Below are 26,123 nucleotides of genomic sequence, written 5' to 3'. Positions count from 1 at the left end.
GGGCCGCCAACGGCAGGCCCAAGTAAGATTCAAGTTATAATGTGTCTAGCTGTATATGCAGAAGATGATGAAGAAGTTAAATAGTGTTTGTAAACCGAGCCCACATAAGTAAGGCTCATGCAAAAGGTGGAGAAAAAAGAAGACCCAAAACAAGACGAGACCATCAAAAGCCCAATGGCCTCGTCCATCCATCCATCCATTCATCTCATGAATGCCCAAGAAGTGAAGTAATTAACGCCTTTTGGTTTCCGGTGTGGATATTTCCGATTAAAACCATCCATTTGTCCGTCCGTCCGTCTCATATCATCCATCTGGTCATTCGAGTTGGTCGTCATGCAGCGGGGGGTATAGATCCCAACTCGAGTGTGTCATCGCTGCCAACCAAAAGACAGGCAGTCCCCGTCCTGGGTATACACAGCCCAAAGAACCATTATTATCACCCATCATCTCCCTTCATCCCATTATGATCATGCATGCAAGAGGTTTGTTTAAATGGCAAACCCAGCAGCAACAACCAACCCGATGACCACCATGCCAAACTCGCTCTTGCGATCCAGGTTGGCCCCATTGGTGTTACCAGATGTGCTAGCCGAAGGAGCAGCGCCGGTGGATGAAGCACCAGCACCAACCTTGGAGGTGACGGTAGCAGTGGTCTCCTCAGTGCTCGCCGCGGGCTTGCTGATAAAGGTGCTGTTGGAGTAGATGCCGCCGGGCTTGGTGGAGATCACGCCTCCAGTGCCGGTGGGCAGAGGAACGACACCGGTGGAAAGACCGACGGGGGCGGTAGAGAGAGGGACGGTGTTTTGGGCAGCGGCGAGGCCGGCGAGGGTGGAGACGATGAGGGTCTTGAACTGCATTTTTGCTGTTTGTTTGGGTTGTTTGTGTGGTTTTGTTTTGTGTTGAGTAGCTTGGCTGACTGTTGTTTTCGGCTTTATATATTGACGTTGTGATTATATGTTTGTCTGGTGGTTGAACGAGACGTGTGGAATCGTTATGTGATTACCGAATCGAAATCGTGTGGTTTGAACGAGTGTGTGTTGGTAAGACCAAAAAAAAAAAAGAAGCGAGATATCCAAGAAGGAGAGAAAAACAGAACTTCACCTTCAAGCGGCACGCAGCCCGTCTTTTAATACGAACGAAGGAAGCAACGCCAAAAAGGTTTGCCCAGTCATCTGTAACCGTTCTGGACTCTGTCTGGACCGCACATGCTCACTCAGATGATTACAAGGATCGATCCCCGTATCAAGGAGGCCGCATACAGTCTAATCTCGGGAATCCAAACGCCATGGCGTCCAATGTTTCTCCGGCGTCCAGATTGACAAAAAAAGAAACTTCGACTGGATGCTGGATGGGTGGGCTGGAGCGGAAGGGAACCCCGTGGTGGGAGTGGTGTGTGTGGAAGGGAACCGGCGTAATGCAGCCAGCCGCATAAGAGAGGGCAGGGGGGTGTGAGGGCAGCGGGCAATGCGAAGCCCCTTCACTTCAATGGTCTCAAGTGGTTGCAATATCAGCCAGCTCAATGCAGGCCGCGTGTGTCCAGTCGTTCGATTGGGGAAGATTCTAGGTTGACTGGGGGGTGTGGGATGCTTCAACAAGGATGCGCAGGCGATCCCCAGTGGCCCTCCTCCGATTGCAAGCAACCACAGCCATGAAAAATGATTGGACAGAGAGGATGCTAAGGGAGATGCGACGATGCCCTCGGCTAACTGCTCTCACAAAGGGCAACGTTAAGAACCCCAGCGACCCCCTGTCCGCCTGGCCTTGCGTGGCTTGATTCGACGGACTGTTTCGAGTTTTGAAACGGTTTGTTGCCATTGCATTTTTTGACGTCTTTGCTCTGAGATTTGACGCAAGAAAATAGGAGACTCGAGGGATAGTTCCAGAACCGAGGTTGCAACATTGCGCGGCCTGAGAAGGAATGCCTTTGCAAGACACAGCTTGTGACTTGTGACGGATCTTGAGGCTGTCAAGACATCTTGTGCATCTTGGTGGACCCTTTTTTGCCATGTATACTCGAGGCACAGCTAGGCGTACCCGTAGCTGTCTCTGATCCACCATATCACCAAGTTTTGCTCACAACGACACTCCTTCAAAGGTGTCTGAATGGCGGCAGAATACATTATAGTATTCTAGCTGCAGGTCAGCAGCCATATTGGATCTGCAGTGCCATGATGGTGATCCGGTCCCGTCAACGTTGTATGGGCGTGGAGGGTTTGGATTAGATGGCAACTGGCCTGTCAGTGGTTCGACGGGATGATGTTATCCGGATCGTGGATGATCACCACATTGAAGCTGCAGCAGCAATACGAGCAGAAGCAACACGCGTACTTTGTCATTGAATGCTACTGTTGTGAGGGAAAAGAAAACAGAAGATTGCGATAGTCAGCCATCCACGCCACCGAGGCCACCTGAGTCACTTGCAAGGGGCAGTGACAGGATCGCTGGGCTGAGCTGAGGGAGTGTGGCTAGAGGTACATTCACCCTGAACCCTCTATCCTCTGGAGGAAGGGATCGCGATACGATCGATGTGTCTCTTTTTGACCGCTGGGTCGCACGACCGTCAATCAGTGACGAGTCTGACAGAGAAAGATCCGATGATGTACACTACATTAACCGTGTGCAATGGAAATAGAAATTCGAGAAGGGTATCCCTTGATACGAGCGACATATTTTTGGATGCCGGGTTGGGTATGGAATGTGATTGCGTATGACGGTGGAGTGGAAGGGAACATTGACCCCCGAACTGGAGTTTCTGTGCTCTGTTCAAGTACCCGTGAATCTGAGGACGGTTGGCAGGCATGACCTGACTATCTCGGTAACACCTCGATTCAACAAGTAGCGACAATGATTGCTTGGATTGTAGGATTGAACGGCTGAAGTTTGAACGAAGAAAGGAAACACTCACTACCTCTAGGGATTCAATGAAATCGAAGACGTCGATTGGGCATGTGTTCCTTTCGTCGCAGTTCTCAGCGTGCAACTTGGGAAGGTGTCACCTCCTTCGGAACGAAGGACTGGAAACCGACCGAAAAAGTTCTCACAAAGCGCAGGTGCTGGCGAGACTCGCGAATCTCAACGATCTTGAATGAACCTGTCCATTCGCTCCAATTTGACATCAACCAAGAGAGGCGTCTTTGCTACCTTAGCTGACCTTACCAACCGACCGAACTTTCTCGTCAGCTCGCCTTCGCTAAAACTTCGGCAAAACCACACTCCCCATGGAGTCCTTCGACGAATGAACAATTCCCCATCCGGCGGCATACGTCGTCATCCGTACGAACTCCGCCTGCGCGGGCGGAGATGTGCGGAATGGAATATGGAGAAGCTTGCTACAAAGGTGTGAAAGACCTTTTTCTTTGTGACGCTGACGAAGATGAAAGGTCCCACCAGTCTCGAGCAAAGAAAAGGCGAGAGTGGGTGTCAAACAAAAAGCGGCGGACGATACTTACCTACACAGCGGCATTCCAACGGGCTACACGGGCCGTAACGGCTCAACTTCGGGTCCAGGAGGGGAACGAGGCACTCCCCGTGTGTCGCCAAGACCTGGACCGCGGGGTGGTGTGTGGGGTACATTCCTTCCTCGTCAGCTTCCGCTTTTTCTTTTTTCACACTTGCTGCTGCAGAAAACGTTGCCGATTTTGCTTGGATCCTGAAAAGCTTGAATTTGTTTTGCCGTTTATGGGGTCCAGGAAGCTACGTACTCTTTTGGGAAGGAATACTGGAGATTTGGGGTTCTTGCAGACTGTGGCAAGCGGACAGTTGACGCTTAAGTTCAGTGTGTGTTCCCGTCCTCGACCCTTTCCATCACATCGAAATTCGATAGATTGGACAATGCGATGCACCCGAAGGTCTGAAGTAGGTAGGACGAGATAGTCAAGACCAGCTACATATCTGCCGGCGGCCTGGAACGTCAAAAAAAGCCATCTCATTACGTAGCATTTTCCCCTTCTTTGAGTTTAGACTTGAAATTCCTTTTTGGTTGGTTGGTTAATCTATCCCAACCGCTCCAACGTCGCCGCTATCGACGGCGCCCCCTTTTGGCCGCTTGATCTTCGGTTGATTGTTGACCGTTGCTAGGATTCTCCTTCCCAACTTGACGACAACTACCCACATTTTCTTTTCCTGACAACTTGTTGTTCACGGCTTCATGCAATGTGATATAGCTTGCTCCAAGTTCAATCATCATCGTGGCTCCGCGCCAGAGTAACCCCCCGCATCCGCATCACAGACAAGCGTCACCCCGACCGCCCAGTCTGACATACAAACATACCGCCCAGTCCCGCGGTAGTGATTCCGGGCCGTGATCAATCTGGTTCCGCGGAAGGAGGAATAAGAAAAGGGGGAGGAGGAGGCAAGATAGGACGCTTGTGGTAGGGTTGATTTCTGGTCATGACTGGCAACATCACGAGGCATGGGATCTCTTGAAAAGATTAAAATATAAAAACTTCGACTCGCCGTGGCCTTGGAGCTACTCGATCAAGGACAGTTCTGAATTCAGAAGCCCTCTCTTTGCCTGGTGTGTTACGCTCGCAGCTGTTGAAAGGACCAACAGACCTGGACGGGTATATCACCACAAGGACTCATCATCATTCTTCGTTTGACTTGATCACTGGTCTATATCATTATCTGTCTCTCGACCCCAAAAGAACCAGTTGAAATACCACGTCAATCCACCCCAAGGCCACAATGGCCTCACCAACCGCCCCTCCACCCTCCGACCCGGAGAAGATGGACCATCACCAAATCCACAACGTCCAACCAGCCCCAACAATATCAAACAACACCAACCACGACCACGACCCCGAAAAGTCCCTCGCCATTCCCATCGACGGAGAACCCAAATCCAAGACCACCACAGCCCATCCATTTTCAGAGCAAGAATCGGAACCCGAGCTCGAGCAGCCCAACCCCAACAGCCCCCAACAACCCGACCACGACCAAAAGAAAACGACCTGGAACGCCTCCCGCACCTCCATCTTCCGCTTCCTCCTCATATGCTACTCCTTCATCCTCATGGGCATGTCCGACGGCGCCATCGGTGCTCTGATCCCCTACCTGGAAACCTACTACTCCATCTCCTACACCATCGTGTCCCTGGTCTTTTTATCTCCCTTTATCGGCTACCTCTTGGCCGCCTTATTCAACAACCTCATACACCACCACTTTGGTCAACGCGGCGTCGCCATCTTGGGCCCCGTTTGCAGGCTGATCGGGTTCATACCCATGGCATGTCACCTCCCTTATCCTGCGTTGCCGGTGGTCATGTTGTTCACCGGGTTCGGCAACGGAATTGAGGACTCGGCGTGGAATGCTTGGGTAGGAAATATGAGAAACGCCAATGAGTTGTTGGGAATTATTCACGGGTGTTATGGGTTGGGAGCGACCATCGGACCGTTGATTGCCACGAGCATGGTAACCAAGGGCGGGTTGGAGTGGTATACATTCTACTACGTGATTGTGGGGTTGAATGGTTCGGAGCTGGTGGCGATGACGGCCGCGTTCTGGACAGCAACCAAGGAAGTGTATCGGGCGGGGATTGCCGAGTCGGAGTCGGAGGCGGAGGATGTGGCTGGTGATGGTGGTGAAAACGAAGGAGGCACTAATAAACGGACGACGACTCGCACCGTCATGCGTGATCCTATCCCTTGGATTGTCGCCATGTTTTTGCTAGGTTACGTCGGCGCTGAGGTCTCCCTTGGCGGGTGGATTGTGACTTTCATGCTCAAGGTGCGGCATGCGGAACCCTTCAATGCTGGGTTGACTGTCACTTTCTTCTGGCTGGGATTGACGGTGGGACGAGTGGTGTTGGGTTTCATCACGGGCCGCATCGGGGAGAAGGTCGCCATCTCGGTCTATCTCCTGCTGTGTATTGCGCTGCAACTGCTGTATTGGTTAGTGCCGAGCTTTGTTGCCTCGGCCATCTTTGTGTCGTTCCTGGGTTTCTTCCTCGGCCCGCTGTTCCCCGCGGCTATCGTGTCGGCTACGAAGCTGCTGCCGCCTGGGTACCATGTGTCGGCAATTGGGTTTGCCGCGGCCTTTGGCGGTGGTGGTGCGGCCATCTTCCCGTTTGCGGTGGGCGCCATTGCCCAGAAGAAGGGCGTGGCAGTCTTGCAGCCTATTGTGTTGGCCATTTTGGTGTTTATCTTGCTGATGTGGTGGTTGCTTCCTGGTGGTCTGAAGCCAGGAGGTCTGGAACGGGCGAGGGAAAACAGAGAGAAGGTGGGGCATGAGGTACGGAAGGGGTTCAGATGGTTGAAAGGGAAAGCTGGAAGTCCCAATAGCCGTTTGTCGTTTGTTCATACCGAGAGTGCAGCTGGCGTGAATCGGGTCTGAACGCTTCAATTGCACAATTGCATCGTCGAGGGAGTGTATTGATCGAAAGGGCATGGTTGTATCTGAACATGGACATGGCAACGGCTAGCTAATTCATTTGTTATTGTTTCATTTCTCGCGATTTTGCAATTCTGAGCGTCAGTTCATCTGTCCCATCCATAGTAAGCCCCAAAAGTCGGTCTAAAGATATTGCCAGGGCCGTGTACCATGAGAGCTGGATTGACATGCGGCTCAAGCGCGTGTAACATGTAGGCAGGTGATCATTTAAGCCTTCACCTGTAGGTCTTTCATATCGTGATAAAAGCTCCACGCGACATAGCCTTTTGAACCGATACAGACAAGGAAGTCCTCGTCTGCCTGCAGATAGAACGGGTTATGATACTCGAGACACTCGGCCTTACCTATGAGTTGTTCGTATTCGAAGGTGATATCAAGGCCGTAGAGCGGCTGAAGAGATGGAATGAATTCGAGGCTTTCAGTCAGAAATCGTGAAACAATATTGGAGCATCTGTGACCATGCACCATCTTTCCCGCCTTTGCAGGTGTGTGGTCGAGGTGTTTTGTCAAACGGTGAGTCACGGGGATAGGCTCGACTGCCTCGAGCGTCGACGGGCAATGAACTGGAAGATCATCCATTGACTCGAGACGCCTTTGGCCGTTCAACTCCGATATCAATAACATGGCGAAGTCCACATCCTTTCTCTTGGTAGGCGCGAAGACGAGGTCGATTTGCTGACCACCCCAGCGGACGGTTGAATGAGGTCCCACACCTGTGGAAGACATAAAGGGGGAGGTTGAGACCGAGGCTGTCAAAGCGTTGAAAAAGACCGTAAACCCAAGGAAAACGTTCACAAGCCAGGATGCTTCATTCTCATCGTCGCCGACATCCTCGTAAATAGGATGATCCTCATCGTAGACCCCTTGATTGATGTAGTCAGGCCTCTTAGGCCAGCCATCGAGGTGAAATTGGCATACGGCGTAGTTGCCATACGCATCGACTTTCTGCGTAGTGGGTTTGAAATAGTCCTTGTATCCTCCTGTTGAACCTGGTCGATCCATGTCATGGAAATCAGAGTTGAAATCACCCGTACCCCACGTCCGAGCAAGAGACCGAACTTGAGGAAGGGCTGTGGTATGTAAGTGCAGAGTACCACTGTGGTTGTACTCGAGAACCACCAGCGCACGCTCGAGTTTAACAGGATCATCTTGAAGAGCAAGAAGATAGAACGTATCATCGAGCAGCGGGTGAGGAATTAGATCGAATATGCCTCGCCTGTCCGCGGCATCGAGCCAGCCCGAATAGAAGGCGACTGGGCCGGCATATTTCCTTGCCTCTCTTGTGTCAACTTCTCGCACACCTTGTTTGAATGTCCAGACATACACCTTGACGTCGGGGGTCAAGATGTATACGCGATTTTTCTCGCATTCGACCGTCTGGATATCGGCAGATGGAAGGGTCACAGAATCACGTTCGCCTGTTTCGAGGTTCCATGCGTAGCTAACAAGACTTTAGTATGTAAAATATGGAGAGCGATATTGGGACGCGGCGACAAACCAGGTCCTCTGTACTTGTACCACGACCAGCTCACTGCCCAAAGCCAGCAATTCAGCGACGCAGCCATGGAGAACCACAGCAACGGGAACTTTGTATACTTTGCGTCGCTGGCTTCGTAAGTCATCTACAAAAATAAGAGATGCGAGGTTGTCATCATCATCATCAGGCTGCCAGGCCACTTTTCCATTACAGTATCGAAAAGTTCTCCATTGGTTGGGTAACTCTTTGTTCTCATCGTGGAGACGATCAGGATTCAAGTCGTCAATATCCTGGTCTGGAAAAACATCATCCCAATCTCCTATGCTTTCGGTAGGCTCCAGGGTGAAGAACCTGTCGCGAGTGACAAAGTGAAGCCACGGCGCAGGGTTGCAGATCATGGATTGGAACAAGCCCTGCTGTCTGATACTGAACTTGCGAGCGGCTTGGTAGAAGGAGTTGAACAAGTCTTGGTCTGTGCAGGCTTCGGGAGATTGTAACCTGTTTCGGTGAGCGTAGAACGGGAGAAAATTGGGCATGTGGTGCTTGGCCAGAGCCCTCACGACTTCGCGTTGAGCCCACGACTTCCTCCACGCCTTGGACACATTTAGGATATTGACGATGTCCAAAGTGGACAAGTATGGGGAGATCTCAACGAGAATATCGGCTGGAAAACGAGAGATAATGTCTGCTGGCGGGGGCAGACTTTGGAGATGTAATCTCATGAAGTGCGTTTCCTGGGGCGTGAGAGATGACAAGAGAGTTCGCAGGTTTGCTAGCCGCAACCCCACGTCTGACCCGAGAGCCTCGAACTGTTTGGCGAGTGCATTCTGCATGGCTTCGGATGTGGTCAAGACAATATCAGAATCGCCGTTGTTGGTTCGAGTGCGTTTGACTCCCCTCATGATTGAGGGCGGTTGATGTTGAGTTGGCGGGCAGAAGGTGAAACTGGTATAAATGCAAAGCGTGCCAGTCCGAAAGAATAAATAAATAAAGGTATTTTATATGCAGCAGCGTGCACCCCTGAGGGTTAGGGTTACTGGCTTGATTCCTCACCTGGGGGTACTGTATCCTGCAGCGTCTGCTCACCTGTTACTTGTCAGGTAAAAACAAGACGCGAAGCGTTGAGAGGATTGCCTCCAAGCTACGGGCTCCTTGGCAATTCTGGCACAGCTTGCTCGCATCTCTTCAACCTCTTCGACCAAATGGGCTCGACCGATGATGACTGCTTGGGGCTGTCTGTCGTACTTGTGGCGCCCACATAGCTGGGCAGGGAGATTTAAGGAGGCGCAATAGGATAAAGCTTACCTAGCGTAAGCTGCTTTGAGAACTTGGATAAAGTGGGTTATCACCTACTCATGTCAGAAATTGGGCAGAGATTATGAAGGGAGTTATGGTTGCGATATGTACCTTATCTATCTGGCAGCAGTGATTTAGCGACAGCACTTCCGGTTTCACCCCTTTTGCCAATAATCACCACCGGCAGAGGAGCATTAGTTTCTGTATGTTGAGTAAGAGACATCCTAGTTATTTGCATGGAAACATCTCAATGCCTGAGACACCGACATAAAGTGGAAAACCGGCCGAGAAGAAATTGCAAAATGATGCTGAAAATCTAGCATAACATTGAGGATCAACAAATCTTTCATAGTCGATAGAATTTACCGAACCTGAAGACCATCTGACTTCAGCTGAAAGAGTGTACAAGTGCTGACAACCTCCCGCCGACAAGCAGAGGCAGCACACATTGGTGGCTATGTCATTTGGATATAACATTTTGCCGTGTTGACGCCGTCAAGAATTGAGACAATTCCGTAGGTCAAAGAACAGTGAACCCAATCCAGATGGAGAGTTGAGTGTACTCGATGTTTTCCCTTTTCCTGGTGTGAGAAAAGTGATCAAAAGTCCCTTCTGTATCGAAAGCGGAGGGGCGAGGGTAAGGGTTGGAGGCGGTGACAAATCGACCCAGTGACATGCGGATCTCTCCGCACTTTGAAGCTCAGACCCACTTTCCGCCAGGCACGCCGTGGCCCACTCTCTGTTAGCGGGAATTTAGCCCTGCATTCGCGCCCTGATTTGGTGGACCGATCAGTGATTGCAGTCACCTGAACACCAATTGAGTCAAGCCTCCGTCATCGTTGCAAGTCGTCGTTATCGGTTGGAGAGCATTGGTTCACCGTTGACTTGCGTGTCATCTCGTCTCTCCCATCTTCGCCTCATCCTTTCTTCCTTTCGAGACGGTGAGATAGGTAATCTATCCAGGGTCTGTGTTGCGGCCCTCATCTTTTGCAATACAACATCGTTATCTTGCCCTCTCTTCCCACCTTCTACTCTAGGCTTGTGACAACGCAACCGCAGCATTCCCGCTAAATCACCAACCTTTGCGGCCTCTCCAAAGCAGGCTCTCTTCATTCTCTCTACCTCGCTCGAATTTGAGACATTCCATTCGACCCTTCTTTCACGACTTTACAAACAACGCCAGCACCATCGAGCTCGCCGAAATGGCATCACCCACTCCGGCCCCCCGGCCGGATCAGATTTCTGCCTCGACCCCCCTCCTCCAATCCGACTCGACTTCCTCATGCGCTTCTTCCATCCGTTCCCTCTCCCCGTCCCGACGACGTCGCCACAATGGGCGTACCTCCCCAGCCGCCGCTGCCTCGGCCCGCAATCTCTCCTTCGCCTCGGCCCTGCTCTCCTCCCTCTGCGCCGGCTCCATAACCATCTTCAGCATGTACGGCCACATCTTCCAGGAGCGTCTACACTACACTCAGTTCGAGGTCAACGGGTTGTCGAGCGCCGCTTCGTTCGCCACATACATGCCGGTGCCTTTGCTGGGGTACATGTGCGATCGCGTGGGGCCGGGACCACTATCGTTTGTGTCGGCGCTGTTCTTTGCGGCTGGGTATGGGCTGGCTGCAGGGGTGTATAAGCGGGAGGCGGATGGGGCGACGTTGGGCAACGGTGCTGATGGCGAGGATACCGGAAGATTGGCGTATGCGGCCATGATTACTGCGTTTGTGTTCATCGGCGTGGGAACGTGCTCCATGTATATGAGCGCCGTGGCGACGTGTGCAAAGAACTTTGGAAGAGGAAAACATCGGGGACTGGCACTTGCGGTGCCTATTGCCGCGTTTGGACTGAGCGGGATGTGGCAGAGCCAGCTGGGAAGCCGAGTGTTCTATGAAAGATTCGCGGATGGGACAAAGGGCGACTTGGACGTCTTTCACTTCTTCATCTTCCTGGGCGTCCTGCTATTCGTTGTTGGTTGCCTAGGCACGTTCGGCTTGAAGATCGTTGACGAAGAAGACCTAATCGACGAAGCTGTCGAAGAACTGGAACGCAGCGGTTACCTCGACGGAAGCACATTCCTCCAGGGGAGCTGGACTGCAGACAGACCGGGCTACGGCGCCATCGAGCAATCACCCCTCGACATGGAAAGCGCCGGCATTCTCGACCCCTCCAAGCCCGACAACGATTCCGACTCGGAAGAAGAAGACGACGACAACGCCCGCATCAAGAAAACATGGGTCCTCAACGCCGAGACCCGCCGGTTCCTAACCGACCACACAATGTGGTGCTTCGCCCTCGGTTTCTTCCTCATGATCGGCCCCGGTGAGGCCTTCATCAATAACCTTGGCACCGTCATCAAGACGCTCTACCCACCCCATCTCAAATTCGTCGGCGAACCCACCTCGGCGGCCACCCACGTCTCCATTGTCGGCATCACCAGCACCCTTGTCCGCCTTCTCACCGGTTCTCTGACCGACCTTCTCGCTCCCAGCCCGCAGGCCCGTCACGTCCAGATTACCTCGTCTGGAACTCTCGCACGCAAGCGCTTCTCCCTCTCCCGCGTGTCCTTCCTGCTCTTCTTCGCTGTCACACTCTCCGTCGGCTTAGCCACCCTCGCTTCGGGCTGGATCCAGAATCACGGCGAGCGGTTCTGGGTCGCCTCGGGTTTGGTCGGTGCCGGCTATGGCGCCGTTTTCAGTCTTACGCCAATCATCATCACCGTAATCTGGGGCGTCGAAAATTTTGCGACCAACTGGGGCATCGTGGCCATGTTCCCTGCTCTTGGCGCCACGTTTTGGGGCTTGGTGTACTCGGCTGTTTACCAGTCGGGAGTGGAGAAGGCGGCCTCTAACGGGCAAGGCGGGGAGGAGGCTCAGTTTTGCTATGGGAGTGAGTGCTATGCGTCCTCGTTTTGGGCGATGGCCGCAAGTGTTTGGGTTGCGTGTGGGTTGGTGTTGTGGGCTTGGAAGGGAAAGAATGGATGGGCGCAGAGAGGTATTGTGGTTTAAGCGGGCGGGATGTCGAGGGTATTTAGCAAATTGGGAATCAGGGAACATATATGGGCATCGTCTGATGATTAAGGGCTTTCTGGAGTTTTGGCATGGTGCATTTGGGATCTTGGGTATTCGGGTTTCACTACATACGGGGACGTGACGTCCAGCGGCTAGCTTTTTTTTTTTTTTTTTTTTTTTTTTCCCAATTTGTGTATCTCAGTGTGTGACATACCGCGCCCAAGTTGTGCATAGACAGACTGCAACTATCAATGTTGATACAACCGTCAACCTCCCGACGTGCTACCTCTCCACTCGTACCTGCATTGATGACCTCCCGTCAAAGCCTTGACATCAAAAAGGGGCTAGCCAACTTGGTCCCACAGTGTATCCCCAGCCGCGCTAACACTGTCCCTCAATCCAGAAACTTGCAACGAACTGTGCGTTGCATCAAGCGCGGCAATTGACCAATTGGGCATCGACCTTTTCATTTTCTTTTGCCATTCTCACTCACCATCTCTCATCTCATGTGAGTCTTGTTTCTTTACTCTCACAACAACTCACAAGAACTCCACGAGATGGAGACCACAGAGGAGGTAGTAGCTCCAGCTACGGCTCAGCAACCGGTTACCGAAGTCGGCTCAGCCAAGCCTACCTCAACATACAGCAAAAAGCAAAAGAAGCCAAAGACGACAACGACGACGACGACAGACGGGACCACACCAACTCACAATGAACACGCCAACGCCAAAGACCCGAGAAAAGCTCAGGATGATCAGGTTATGGGAGTACGTCCTTTTCCCTCTATCCGCTTTACTCTCCCAAACCAACCACCTACAATCCCACACTCCCACAGTACTGACACCCCCAAACAGACAAACAACTCGTCCATAGTCTCCAAACGCTCCGTCGAAAAACTCTACTACCCCAACGAGCCTCATTTCTTCCGCTTCTTCGTCAAGAAATTCCAGCGACGAGCGCCGCTGATCAATCGCGGTTATCACTTTCGTTTGCACGTCATTGATGTGCTTGTTCGCAACTTCTTGCAAGAGCAAAGAACTGGGGAAGCCAAAGGAAAGAGAAAAGTGGTGGTTAATTTGGGCTGTGGAAGCGATGTGTTGCCTTGGCAGTGTTTGACTAGGTATCCGGATGCTTGTCGCTCTGGTGAGAAGGACGGGGCGAAGTTTGTGGATGTCGATTTCCCGGATCTAATTGAGCGGAAGAAGCGGACGGTTTTGGAGACGCCGGAACTTTTGGGGCCGTTGACGAACGTGGTGATACCAGAGTTTGCTCCTGTGCTTAGTACTCCTGCGGCCACTGCTGCGGCTGCGGCTACAACTACCACAACGACGGAACCTAAGACCACGGCAGCAACCGCTTCAAGCACCTCGACAGAAGCCCCTCAAAAGCCCAAGAAATCCCCTAAACCAAAGGACAAATCCAAAGCCGCCCGCGCACCGGCCCCCACCACCGCACCTACCGGTATCGTCCTCGCCAGCGACCAATACGTCCAAATAGGCTGCGACCTGCGCGACCTCGCCACCCTCCAAGACTCCCTCACCAGAGCCGTCGGCGGCGATCTCTCCTCTTGCACCTTCCTCTTCGTTGCCGAGGTCTCCATCACCTACATGGAGACACCGGGAGCCGACGCCGTCATAGAATGGGCTTCCTCGCTAGGCGACTCCGAGTTTGTCCTTCTCGAGCAACTGCTACCTTCGGGGCCGACCCACCCGTTTGCTTCCACAATGCTATCGCATTTTCATAAACTCAACACCCCAATCAAGAGCGTGGACGTGTACCCTACGGTGGCCTCGCAGGTGGAGCGTTTTCGCTCTCGGGGCTGGGGCAGCGGTGATGTGCGCGTCTGGACGCTGTGGGAGGCGTGGGCAGATGCCGAGGATACTTTCGTCAATGCGGCGGAGAGACGCAGGCTGGACGAGGTGGAGCCGTTCGATGAGTGGGAGGAGTTTGCGCTTTTTGCGAGCCATTATTGTGTGGTGAGGGCCAGGACGGTGGCTAGGGACGGACAGAGTAAGAAGAAAGAGAGGGGGATCCCGAACGGAAGGGAGTTGGGGGTGTCGGTTGAGAAGGTCAAGGTGAGGTGGGATGATGTCCCGGGGCAGAGGGGTCAGAGGAGGTTTGCGGCTGGGGCGGTGTTGACTTCTTCTTCTTCGAGTTTGGGAAAGAAAGAGGAGGTAAAACTGCTGAACGTTATGGGGCTGGGGACGAAGAGCCGGTTGCAGAACTGCGATGTTTACGGACGGAAGAAAGTGGGAGATGCCGACGAGGCTGACGGTACTGACGAAGAAAAGACGGCGGTGCCGTTCACTTTCCGTGAAGGCGGCCCTTCAACAAGGATGTGTCACTCGCTGACGGATCTCGGCACTGCCCAACTCCTGGTGGGAGGACGGGCATCACCGTCCACGCCCCTCAAAGACTGCTGGCTCTTGGAGAAGACTAACGACAGCGAGTGTGAATGGGCATGGAAACGCACCAGTGATCTCCCGATTCCGCTCTACAGGCATTCTGTCACGAGATTGGGGAAGACAGACATGGCACTGCTTGCCGGTGGAAGGGGAGTTGCCGATATCTTCCCTGACTGGCTTCTCTACGAGCCCAAGCTTGGATGGATCAGATGCGAGATTGCCGGTGACGTCAAGCCGACTTCGGTGTATGGCGCTACGCTTGCTTGCCTCCGTCAAGAGAGTGACACGTTCTCTGGTGTGTTTGCTGGCGGCTTGAGTGATGATGGCCTCATTGCTGATCAGCTTCTGGCATGGAACCTGGACGTATCCGACAGCAGCAAGCCGGTCGTCACTTTCGTTCCGCTACAGGTAAAATCTGGTGATGATGGCCGCGAAGAGGCTCTCTCACGTCTACTTCTCACGAGGTTTGGCGCTTCTTGCCTGCCCCAAAGTCGGACCGACTTCTTGATCTTTGGTGGTGTTATCAAGGACCACCTTTTGGATATGGAAGACGAGATCCTGCTATGCTCACTCAAGGGCGACGGAGAACTCATAATCACGCGGCGACTCGTTCCCGAGGCCGCTAATGCTGTATCACCATCCCACCCAGGCCCTTTGTTATTGGTGGGAACTTCTCCAGTTGTCACGCCGGACGATGGCAGCTTGATGATCATGGGCGGCGGAGCAACATGCTTCTCCATGGGAACCTTCTGGAACAAGGGTATTTCGACTCTAGAACTGGCACTGCCGGCTGCGGTGGAGAATGGAGCTTTGCCCATCCCCGCACATGGATGGGCGCACGAGAAAACAGTCGACATTATCCCCGGTGAGCCAAGGAGTCTTCCTCTCCGTAATCAGGCACCCAACGGCGCTGAGGGGAACGTCAATGGCAGCGTAAGCGTCCGCATTCAACCCATACCCCGGGTCAGGTTGGAAAATGCTGAAGACTTCGCCAGGATCGTACGTGAGGGTCGTCCGGTGGTTCTGGAGGGCCTAAATCTGGGTGATTGTGTGTCGCAATGGGGAAACGGTGACTACGTTGCGAAGAAGGTTGGGACAGACCACAAGGTGAGTTGAGCAAGGGGAAGCAAATGATGACCGAAACTGTCTCGAGTATGTGCCTTGACTGACGGGCAGCCCTTACCTAGGTCGTGATCCACGAGTCCACGACACCTGCAATGGATTTCACCACCAAGAACTTCCGCTACGTGACGACCGAGTTTGGCGACTTCATGAGGCGCATTGAGAAAGGTGACCGGCTGTACCTGAGGGCGCTATCGACCGACAAACCGACGGAAAAGCCAGCCGTTCTAAGTGACGACTTTCCCTCGTTGGCTACTGATTTTGTGTTGCCGCCTGAGCTGGCCTTGGTAGGCGAGAGACTGTTCAGCTCGGTCCTACGAGTATCTGGGCCGGTCAACATGTGGTTGCATTACGATGTAAGTCCTCTCGCCTGTTTGCGGGATATCCGTATGCATTCTGACACGACTAGGTCATGGCCAATGTGTACTGCCAAATCGGCGGTTCGAAGCGCATGATTCTTTTCCCGCCGTCCGATGTTGAGCATCTTGGCTTTGCTCCCGGGGCATCGAGTTCCAGTATCGATGTCTTTTCTACTCTTTTTGGGGAGTCGAGTGGCTCGAGATACTTGGCTCAAGTGACGCATCCTCACGAAGCTGTCATGACTCCAGGAGACGTCCTCTTCTTGCCCCCACTTTGGCTGCACACGGCAACTCCTACTTCGGATAGCAGCATTGCGGTAAACGTCTTCTTCCGCGATCTCGAAGGCGGTTGCTATGCAGCTGGGAAAGATGTGTATGGGAACAGAGATCTGGCGGCCTATGAAAAGGGCCGAATGGACTTGACTCGTATTGCAAACAGCTTCCAAAAGCTGCCGGCTGAGGCGAGGGAGTTTTATCTGTTGAGACTTGCAGACGAGCTTCGAAGGAAAGCCAAGGGAGCCCAGTAGCGGAGAGTCGTCAGTCCATTTTGCCAATGTAAGCCCTCGGATGCCCGGATTGTCGTTTTGGCCTGTTGGCCCAATACGTTGGTGGTACAATACCGTATATACGTTTGTGTTACCGGCTACAGCGTGGGTGTGATACAAGATGGCACACCAGTCCATGTGCCTGTCGTCCGTAGGTACCCGGGTGGCCATGGCCTGCATATCAGGAAGAGAGTTATTACCTAGCGAAGATTACCAGCACTCGTGTATACTATTGTCCGACTCTATGTTTGTATGGTGCTGTTCGTTACTGATGCTGTCGAGATGGGTTAGGGTGGTAAAAGGGCCCGAGAGGACAAAAGCGATGCTCGGATTCTCAAACCGAGTTCAGCGAGTGGTAGGGTCGGTATATGTTTGCCTTGGAAAAAGGCTAGGTCTTGGAGAGCATGGTATCGGCGGGCTGGGAGACGATGGCAGCGGCGAAACCGGCAATGAGACCGGAGCCAAGGTTGACGGCGGTCTGGGCAGAGTCGGACATGTCCTTCTTGGGGTAGACGCTGTAGACGGCCTCGGCGACCTTCTCGTAGCCTGATGGAAGGGTGTGTGGTTCTTTCCGAGTGTGCCAGCCTTGTTCAACGTTCCAACAGCCTTTGTACTCCAGGCTGCCCTGACATTGATGGATGGTGGTTCGGTTCGTAGATCCGTGTTCCCTGCAGCCAATCCTACGACGGCAAATCAGCAAGACAAGCAAGGCACATGCAGAAGGGGACAACGCTGACAGGCTGACCCCTTCGGCAGTGCAGCAGCGGGAGGAGGGTCATCGTTGGCGCCAGGCAGGGGATGGATGTGTTGTGTGGTGTCCGGGTCAAGATGCGACGTGGTGTTCACTTGGGGACATGTAACGGTGTCAAAATGTCACGGCAGACATTGCGGTGGATAAGAGCAATCTGCAGTGTGCCAGGTCTAATCTCAAAATCTTATTCTAGCTGGAGGTTGTGATTGCCATTTCTAGTGTATAGTTGGTGGAGTGCGGTCTTGCTCTTTCCTCGGTTTCTTCTTTTTTCGCCATTCTATATTGCGCTTGGCTGAGCGTAGACAACCTGCTGAAGGTTCCCTGCATTACTAGGTTGGCTGCATGAATTGGGGGATTCTGCCATGTCACAAACACTTTCCGACAAGTAACAATCAGCGTAAAATTACATGCGGTAAGATGTACACTCGAGGTTCTCTCTGTTGTCATCCTTTACAATATGCACACCTCTTCTCGCGTACCCTACTGTATGTTACCTCTACCTTATAAAATTGTCTTTTACACCACTCGCAGCAGTGGACAGGTTCACCGCACCTGGACGACGTATGTACCCGGTCCTGGACTGGATCCAATGTCATGGGATTGTGCCTTTTGTCGTTAACTCCGAAGTCGCCCTAGTGTAAAATCGTGTGCGCTGTGACGTCTCGTGGGTCTCTCTCAAACACTTTCGGCCCTGTTGCCCTGGCTGGTGGACGCTATGGAGCACCAGATCGGCCGGGGCATGGAATAGATTATAGAAGGGTACAAAGGCCGCTGCGGGCCGGTACTTGGCCAATACCTGTCCCGGGAATTACCGGACCAATTTTTTTCGGCTGGCGTCTCTGATTGTTTTTCCGCAGCGCCGGCCTTTCCACCCTCCCGTGCCTCCGTGTCCACCTCCACTCTCCAAAAAGGCTCAATCGCCAACCTCCGTCGCGAACGACTTTCCCGCCCGATTGCTCTTTTTGCCCTCTTTCCTCCCCGTCAACCCATCTCCACTCAGTCTTTGTTTGTCGTCCAAACCCAGATATCCAAAATGGCCCCCTCTACCCCCAAGGTCGACGCCGTCGTCGAGAAGGCCAAGGCCGCTGCTGCTCCCGAGATGAGCGCTGCCAGCCTCTACGGCAGATTCGCTCTTGCTGGTGCCATCTGCTGCTCCGTCACCCACGGTGCCCTCACCCCTGTCGATGTGTATGTTGTCCCGCCTTCAGCCTATGTATACACCGTCATGGCATTGGGCGCATTGAATTCGCAGCCCAACGCCTCTGTCTCGTAGATATCACGAATCGCGCTGCTGACACGTCTGCACAACAACAGCGTCAAGACTCGCATTCAGCTCGACCCCGTCACCTACAACAATGGCATGATCGGTGGCTTCAAGAAGGTCGTCCAGAACGAGGGTGCCGGTGCCCTCCTGACCGGTGTCGGCCCTACCTTTGCTGGTTACTTCCTCCAGGGTGCCTTCAAGTTCGGTGGTTACGAGTTCTTCAAGCAGCAGAGCATCAACTTGCTCGGCCTTGAGACCGCCACCAACAACCGCACTGCCGTCTACCTCGCTTCCTCCGCCGCTGCCGAGTTCTTTGCCGACATTGCCCTCTGCCCCCTCGAGGCTACCCGTATCCGTCTCGTCTCCCAGCCCACCTATGCCAGCGGCCTCATCAGCGGCTTCGGCAAGATGCTGAAGAACGAGGGTATCGGCGCTTTCTACGCCGGCTTCGGACCCATTCTCTTCAAGCAGTAAGTCGCCATGTTGCCCATGTTCCGGTCATCATGACATGCCCCTAACCGTGCTTCTTTCTTCCAGGATCCCCTACACCATGTCCAAGTTCGTCGTCTACGAGAAGGTCGCCGAGGCCGTCTACAGCGTCTACCCCAAGAAGGACATGTCCGACTCTGCCCAGACCGCCGTCAACCTTGGCTCCGGTCTCATTGCCGGTTTCGCCGCTGCCATCGTCTCCCAGCCCGCCGATACCATGCTCTCCAAGATCAACAAGGTAACTATGCCAGACAATCCAATACCCAGCCGGACTATGCTAACGTGCTTCACTCTCAGACCCCCGGTGCTCCCGGCGAGTCCACCACCTCTCGTCTCGTCAAGATCGCCAAGGAGCTCGGCCTCAAGGGCTCTTACACCGGTATCGGTGCCCGTCTCTTCATGGTCGGCACCCTTACTGCCTTCCAGTTCGCCATCTATGGTAAGTTTCTCCTTATTCGCGCCAGCGAGATGGGCTTGTGGTGGTATTGGGAATCCTGGAGGGTGTCGGGTTGTCGCGCGGGGCCCGAAGCATCACCCCCAACCCGGATTCCTCTAGCACCTATTTCCATCTCAACACCAGCAGTAGCACCTAATCTAACGCATAAAACACGCAGGCGATGTCAAAAAGGCCCTCGGGGCAACCTCGGGTGTAGAGCTCGCCAAGTAAACGCGATTTTGAAGCGTTTGGAGACGTATAATGATGGGGGATGAGCTTGGGGATAATGGGTGGGAGGTCGGCAACACAGGGACCACCTTGTGGGTTGACTGGGTTGCCCGACCAACTCGCCAATGAACAAAACAAGCGAGGGATGTGTTTGGCATTGCAAGCATCTCCTTGCAGAAAGATTTCCGGTCCTTTGTTGAGCATTTAGACGTTTGGCCGCTGGGTTTGGATGTGGCTACCGGAAAAGTTTGCAATGTCACTTGGGTCGTTTTGCAGCCTTCTCAATATTCTTTAGGCAGGATCTACGTTGCACGGGTTCTTTCATTTGTCGTTGGCGGACTGCTTGACATTATAGAGGAACATTAGAAAGAGGATTGAAGGTTCAAGACACGTGCTTCCTAGTAGATTGCTCGCTGTGTGTAGTGTACGAAGACGAATCAAAGTTGATGCAACAGTACATTGTGGCCGTTTGCGAAGTCTGATGTTTGGTCGATTATCAAGCGACCACGTCCACTTTATATAGCTACAGTATCTATCACCGACTATGTATACGAACAAATGTTGTCAAGCTTCGAGAGCTGGTTTCGGGATTGATATGGCCCGTGCACCGGTCATCGCGAGTTATGAAATGGACCAATTGCATGGGCGCGATGACGGAAGAGAGGATGCCAGCACATGGGTGGTGAGGGATAGCGCTAAGCCCCAACTGGCGGGAGCACGGGGAGTGTGGGTTGCAGCAGGGGCATGTTGAGGCTTGAAGAACCAATCGTAGTGCGAGCCGACCACCAATCAACAGCCGCGCCTCTTGCAGCGTTGCGGCGGGAATGGAGTATGACCGGGAATGTCTTGTTCCACTCGCACAGCAAGCCTCAACACCAAAGCATCTCTTTTCCTGCTGCATCGCACATTTGGCGATATCATCACATTTGTTCGTTTTTCCGTGTCCATGCGCCGTCGCGACTGGCATCCCCCATAGCGGCACTGTTTTGCTGGTATTACAGCGCTGCAATAGGGAAGGAACAGTGGACCCACACCGGGCCACCGCGCCTTCCTTCAGTGACGATATAGGTGCTACTGCCCCACTCTAGAGCTGGTCGCTCCTTCCTTTACAGCAGCCAGACGCGCCCATAGGACTGGACACGCGCGCGCTGCCTCAGGTCGCGAATCTGGTTGATTAGGGGTTCGGGCAACAGGAGTAGGTTCGGTCCCGGACTGGAACCTGGGCTGATAGGTAATCCCACGCTTCTCCAGTTCCCTCTCTCCTCTTTCCCCCAAACAACACAAACCAACAAGTCAGAACATCACTGCTCACAACTTGCAAAATGGTCAGAATTCGCTTTTCGCGCCGCTCTCGCGGTTGCACCTCCTTCAATACCTTCCACAACATCGCCACTCCTGTCTCTTCTCCATTACCGGTTGAGACCCCCCTCTTCGACGCACGACGGGAACAAGAAGGCGTCCGGTTCGCCCACGAACTGTACATTGCGATCCGAAACCAGCACTTCATGCGCGATTGCCACTGCCCTGTGCCGACCATCTACACATCTAAAGAGGCCGCACTTGCTGCTACCGGTCATATCCGATTCTACATTGCGGACGAGAACCCATCCAAGCTGTCTGTTCTTCAACAACCCGCTGATCCTCACTGGCATTGCGAGTGCCGCGACGCGCACAACTACTGGCCAGTCTACCAAGAGCTACTCAGCCGGCACCACGAGCCCCGTCTTAACGACAACGGAAAGCGCGTTGCGGAGGCTGGCGAGCTTGAGCTCATCTCTGAGAACGTTGAGCACAAGGCGGTGGAACGGGTCCTGCCTGCAGCAGTTGACGATAGTGTAAGTTCTTCCCCTGTTTTGATCAAGGACAGGCGAGAGAAGATGAGCAGAGACGCTGACCAAGTTGCCCATCCACAGACGCCAGAGCAAGAGCCAGCGCCATCGTCCGAAACACCCATGGAAAGCTCCTGGATGAACCCTTTCGCCCTCGCTACTCGGGCCCTGATCACGATGGCCACCCCATTCACTGCTGTCCGGAATTTCATCTCTGGATTTTTCCCGGGTGAAACCCGTTACGACATCGTTGACACACGAAAAGTTGACGATACCAACGGCACCGTGTCAGTCAAGAGATTGAAACGACACTGTACGCCTTCAACCGATGCATACTCTAACGAGCTCCCGGGTTTTTCCTGGGCCGACGACGCAATCTCGTATGTCGGACGAGATGCGCTCGAGCACATCGCCGAGGTTTTCCACCATCGCATCGATTTGATTAGTCGCTCCCTGGTCACATGCAGCCACTCACTCGAAGACCTCAGGAGGAGTTTCGACCCCAACCAAGGAGAAGACCTCCAACTCAACATCGCAATTCACAAACTAATGACCGACACTCCAAAAATTGGGCCTGTGCTTCCTACCGACAGCACAAAGAAACGGGAATGGAGATACAAGGAGGCACGAAAGTTGTACCTCGATGGCGCCTGCACAGCCTACGAGCTGATGCAGGACATTTACATTCAGCATAACCTTGATGCGTACAGAGTGTTGTTTCCCAAACCACCGCGAACAATCGCTTATGGAGAAGACACCAAGCCGGAGAAGAACACCAGGTCATTGCACGAGAAGGCCAGAGTGGCCGCCGAGTTTATCTCATGGGTGCTGCGAAACCACATGGACGGGATGGAAGGCTTCGAAGAAGCTTTATCAAAGGTCTTCGTGGATGCCAATGCCATCCACAAGCGCGAAATCATACCCAGCTATGTCAAGCCCACGGCAAACGAATCATCCTCAATTCCCGGAACCTTCCCTACCGGCCCGGACGCCGCTTTCGAAGATGTTCCTATCGACGATCTCAGTTTTGCGTATAGGTGGGAATTCAAATATCCCTCAACTGATCAGGAGGAGACGGAACCTGCATCAATCAATGTCAAGGAGTTCCGCCCTGTACTGGAACCCAAAAGCATCCTCAAAAAGCCCAAAAAATGGCCGACTCCTGAATCGCCAACAGCGTATGTCGCCACCCCAGATAGAAACAAAAGACTCGACTTTGTTGCGCCTGTGGCGAGCTACGCGCCGCCTAAAGAAGTACCTGTGCAAGTGATGAGCCTTAAAGATGCCATCAATGTGCAGTGGCACCATCCTACCGAAAGTTACGTCCATGACCGCGAAAACAATGCGAACCGGAACGCAGAACCAACCACCAGAGACCTTCATCGTTTCGCAAAGGTTGACAAAAGCAGAAGCTTTACCGTCTCGGATATAACCAGATGGACAGAAAAGGAGGTCGAAAGAGATGACGCGGAGATGGGACTCCGGGTTCACGAGGCCAAATATGGTCCTTTCCTCAGTGAAATCCGGCAAGAAATGTTGGAAAATTTTCAGGCCAGCGGTGCTCAGGAACACCCAAAGCCAGAGCTTGACCTCAAGGCCCGCAGACAAATTCTGCAAAAAATTCGACAGGAAAGGAACGAAAAGACGACTCAAGGGGCACGTGGGGAGAAGAAATCAATGCTCGATCGGCTCTTCCGAAAGGCCGAGCAAGAAGATATCCCGGCTACAGAGGGAGCTGTCTCTGGACCATCTCGACGCGGATCCAACCCTTCGGTGGAGCAGGCCTCAGCAACCAGTCAGGTTCAGCAGTCAGCGGCTGACGATGACCTCGCAATTGCCACCAAAAAGCTCGAGGATTTGGAGGTCAGTCGTCAACTGGCCCGCGAGTGGGAGAATGGAATTCGCCGCGACATCGAGGAGCGGCACAGGGAAGCCGAAAGACTGCACAAGGAAGCAGAGCGAAAACGGCGGGAGGAGAAGCGGCGACAAGAACAGGAAAGCAGGAGGCGCCGCGAAGAGGAAGACCAAGCCTCGCGGACCGGTCTGCGCGTACCCAAACGCCCCCTGATCGGAAGCTTGAGCAACGATTGGGAGAAGAAAGTCTCCAATGTCCTCTATGCCAACTCTTCCGCGGAACTCGCAAAGATGCTGGACGGGCAGCCTCTCACGAAGCGAGACTTTGTTGAGAAGCTGCTGGAGCCTCAAGCCTGGCTCAACGACAACGTCATCATTGGCAGTATTTCCCATATTGCTAATGCCGTCAATAAATCGGCAGGGGCCAAAGACTCCGACCCCAAATGTGCAGCTTTCACGTCGTACTTTTGGCCACGGCTTGTTGATGCTGGGCCGAGCCAGTGCGGGCGCCTGATGCGCCGTGCAGGTGTCAGGAAGAACAACTTTTTTGACATTGACACAATACTCATTCCCATTTGCGACGGCGCACATTGGACGTTGGCGGTTGTACGGCCGGGGAAGCGGACCGTGGCGCACCTGGACTCGATGCGAGCGGGCGCCGGTGACAAAGAAATCAAAGAAAAACTGCTTGAATGGGTCAGGGTCACACTTGAGGACAAATGGGTCGCGTCAGAATGGTCGGCCATTGACTACGAAGCTCCACGTCAAACCAACGGGTACGACTGTGGCGTCTTCACCATCACGAATGCTCTTTGCATTGCGCTTGGGCTTAATCCCAAGAAGTCATATACTGCAGGGCAGCTCACGCTGCAGAGACGGAGGTTGGCTGCGGTTCTACTCAATGGAGGTTTTACGGATGATTTTGCGTTGGATGGATTTTGATTTGATTCGGGGCACTTTGTTTTGGACACGGCTAGATAGAGAAAAGGGAGGCGTTATCAGAGCATACTTATGGCGTTTATATGTTGCCGAGGTTGGTTGTTTGTGTTCGTTTGATCGTCAGGCTTGGGAGTGCAGCATTTGTATACATTGAGGAATGAGCCGGGAGTCGGACGGTTGCCTTCAGCATAGTTATGTGGCGTTTTCGCTTGCACGTTGGTTCTTTCTACTTCTCGATTCTGGAATACAGCATTGTTAGCTTAGAGATCAAGTAGAGATTATTCTGTCGGTTCAAGGGTATACCAATAACATTACCATGGATAACACTTTCGCTGCGAACTTGCATTGACGTAGTCCCTGAGGTTGAAATGTGTACTTGTCATGATTGGAACAGCACCTCTAGACTGTCTAGCGGACCTTAGTAACAAAGCTGACAAGAGCCTCTGTATCTACAGGCAGTTTACGATAGTAAGTCCTTCCATTCACAGCACTGATGCAAACGACGCTTATTTGCTGACTAGCTGGGAAGAGAAAGCAACAGCAAACGAGAGGGTAAGGAAAGCATTAACTTGAAGTTCTGTCAACATTCCATTCTCTGGCCACTACCTCTAGACTAATGCCTCCTTTGGTTGATACCAGGGAAAAGACCGTCAAGTGCGGACATAGCAACCTCCCTTCTAACCTTTAACGATCACCGTTCTGTTCCTGTCAGCAAAACACCATCATGATCACCTCTCGGACACTCTCTTCACCATCATTCATCTACCAGATCCGTCCCACGTTAAGGCCCCGAGTGCAAATCGTCGACACCGGCGCCGCGCCGTTTTACCTTTCAAAGGCTGATATCACGCGGCAGAGAAGAGATTAGCAGGACATCTGACAGTCTAGGTCGAATTTACTCAAGTTCGACGTCTGATGTGTTCGGGCGGTCGACCGTCACGCTACTTCTATTCAACCAAGCGGTCGTTTCATTTCATTTCATTTTTTTTTTTTTTTTTTTTTTTTTTTTTTTTTTTCGGTTACAAATATGAGACAGTACACTCATATTGTCATTTGGAGTAGATTAGGTTGAGATTGACTGCAAAGTGTAATAAGGTAAGTATCACTCTCCCTCTTCCTCTTTCATCTCAACCATCATGACTACGGTCTTCGTCATTCACAAAACTCTCGAGCGCAATCCATTCACACCCACAATGTCCGAACATCAAGACAAGAGCGTCCAATATACCGTATAAACTTGGGGGAAGGGTTGATTTTTCCAGCTTTCAGGGAAATCAGGCATATTTTGTAAGCATACTGCGACATTCATGCCCACCAGCAACTGTATGCAAAACGGTGTCGAATGTATCCGGACACCCTCTATGGTAGCGCTCTCAAAAAGACAGGCTGGAAAAGGCAAGGCATCAGAGAAATGGAATTTACAGTACTTCGGGGTAGCAATACATCTATCTCCCTCCACATATTTTGGGCGGGCATTGCCTGATCTCCCTGAAAGTTGATATTCAACCCCCCGAGTTTATACGGTACATGGATAAAGACGGGCAGCGGACATGTGGATGATTAAATTAAATATTGCATATTGACATGTAATGTATCCCTTATGGTAGGTCGCAGACGGAATTGGAAGCTACGACTGCGGTGCACCGGGTGGATGAAAGTACTTCTTCTTACAACCACCAGAACCACACGTTGGAAGGTGCATTGGTGGGCTGGGTTTTGCTTATGTGTTTTAAG

General features: G+C 52.8%; 7 protein-coding genes across 7 annotated transcripts; 4 read left to right on the top strand and 3 right to left on the bottom strand.

The window, feature by feature from the left end:
• Positions 1-344: 344 nt before the first annotated feature.
• Positions 345-1,059, bottom strand: B0T23DRAFT_162805 (uncharacterized protein). The gene has a single exon (XM_062832755.1). It carries the CDS (start codon positions 855-857, stop codon positions 489-491), a length of 369 nt encoding a protein of 122 aa, XP_062691663.1. The 5' UTR covers positions 858-1,059; the 3' UTR covers positions 345-488.
• Positions 1,060-4,549: 3,490 nt separating this feature from the next.
• Positions 4,550-6,465, top strand: B0T23DRAFT_162748 (major facilitator superfamily domain-containing protein). Its single transcript, XM_062832754.1, has one exon. The coding sequence runs from the start codon at positions 4,687-4,689 to the stop codon at positions 6,331-6,333; it is 1,647 nt and encodes a 548-aa protein (XP_062691662.1). The 5' UTR covers positions 4,550-4,686; the 3' UTR covers positions 6,334-6,465.
• B0T23DRAFT_162747 (uncharacterized protein) lies at positions 6,466-8,831 on the bottom strand. The gene is made up of 2 exons (XM_062832753.1): positions 7,889-8,831; positions 6,466-7,831 (listed from the first exon to the last, which is right to left on the bottom strand). The coding sequence occupies exons 1-2, from the start codon at positions 8,767-8,769 to the stop codon at positions 6,598-6,600; spliced, it is 2,115 nt and encodes a 704-aa protein (XP_062691661.1). The 5' UTR covers positions 8,770-8,831; the 3' UTR covers positions 6,466-6,597.
• A 1,140-nt stretch (positions 8,832-9,971) lies between these two features.
• On the top strand, positions 9,972-17,072 carry B0T23DRAFT_339797 (uncharacterized protein). Its single transcript, XM_062835865.1, has 6 exons — positions 9,972-12,046; positions 12,152-12,159; positions 12,572-12,676; positions 13,023-15,680; positions 15,761-16,051; positions 16,105-17,072. Exons 1-6 carry the CDS (start codon positions 10,366-10,368, stop codon positions 16,579-16,581), a joined length of 5,220 nt encoding a protein of 1,739 aa, XP_062691660.1. The 5' UTR covers positions 9,972-10,365; the 3' UTR covers positions 16,582-17,072.
• Positions 16,988-17,378, bottom strand: B0T23DRAFT_405320 (uncharacterized protein; the record flags this gene model as incomplete). The annotated part of the gene is made up of 2 exons (XM_062838983.1): positions 16,988-17,145; positions 17,345-17,378. 2 exons carry the CDS (start codon positions 17,376-17,378, stop codon positions 16,988-16,990), a joined length of 192 nt encoding a protein of 63 aa, XP_062691659.1.
• A 1,005-nt stretch (positions 17,379-18,383) lies between these two features.
• Positions 18,384-19,770, top strand: B0T23DRAFT_319441 (mitochondrial phosphate carrier protein; the record flags this gene model as incomplete). The annotated part of the gene is made up of 5 exons (XM_062835123.1): positions 18,384-18,538; positions 18,665-19,084; positions 19,152-19,341; positions 19,401-19,542; positions 19,718-19,770. The coding sequence occupies 5 exons, from the start codon at positions 18,384-18,386 to the stop codon at positions 19,768-19,770; spliced, it is 960 nt and encodes a 319-aa protein (XP_062691658.1).
• A 1,319-nt stretch (positions 19,771-21,089) lies between these two features.
• On the top strand, positions 21,090-24,504 carry B0T23DRAFT_443438 (uncharacterized protein; the record flags this gene model as incomplete). The annotated part of the gene is made up of 2 exons (XM_062840859.1): positions 21,090-21,602; positions 21,681-24,504. The coding sequence occupies 2 exons, from the start codon at positions 21,090-21,092 to the stop codon at positions 24,390-24,392; spliced, it is 3,225 nt and encodes a 1,074-aa protein (XP_062691657.1). The 3' UTR covers positions 24,393-24,504.
• Positions 24,505-26,123: the final 1,619 nt, after the last annotated feature.

The sequence above is a fragment of the Neurospora hispaniola genome (assembly GCF_033458365.1).
Source record: "Neurospora hispaniola strain FGSC 10403 chromosome Unknown B0T23scaffold_5, whole genome shotgun sequence".
NCBI lineage: Eukaryota > Fungi > Ascomycota > Sordariomycetes > Sordariales > Sordariaceae > Neurospora > Neurospora hispaniola.
This window is presented reverse-complemented; position numbering and strand designations above follow the sequence as displayed.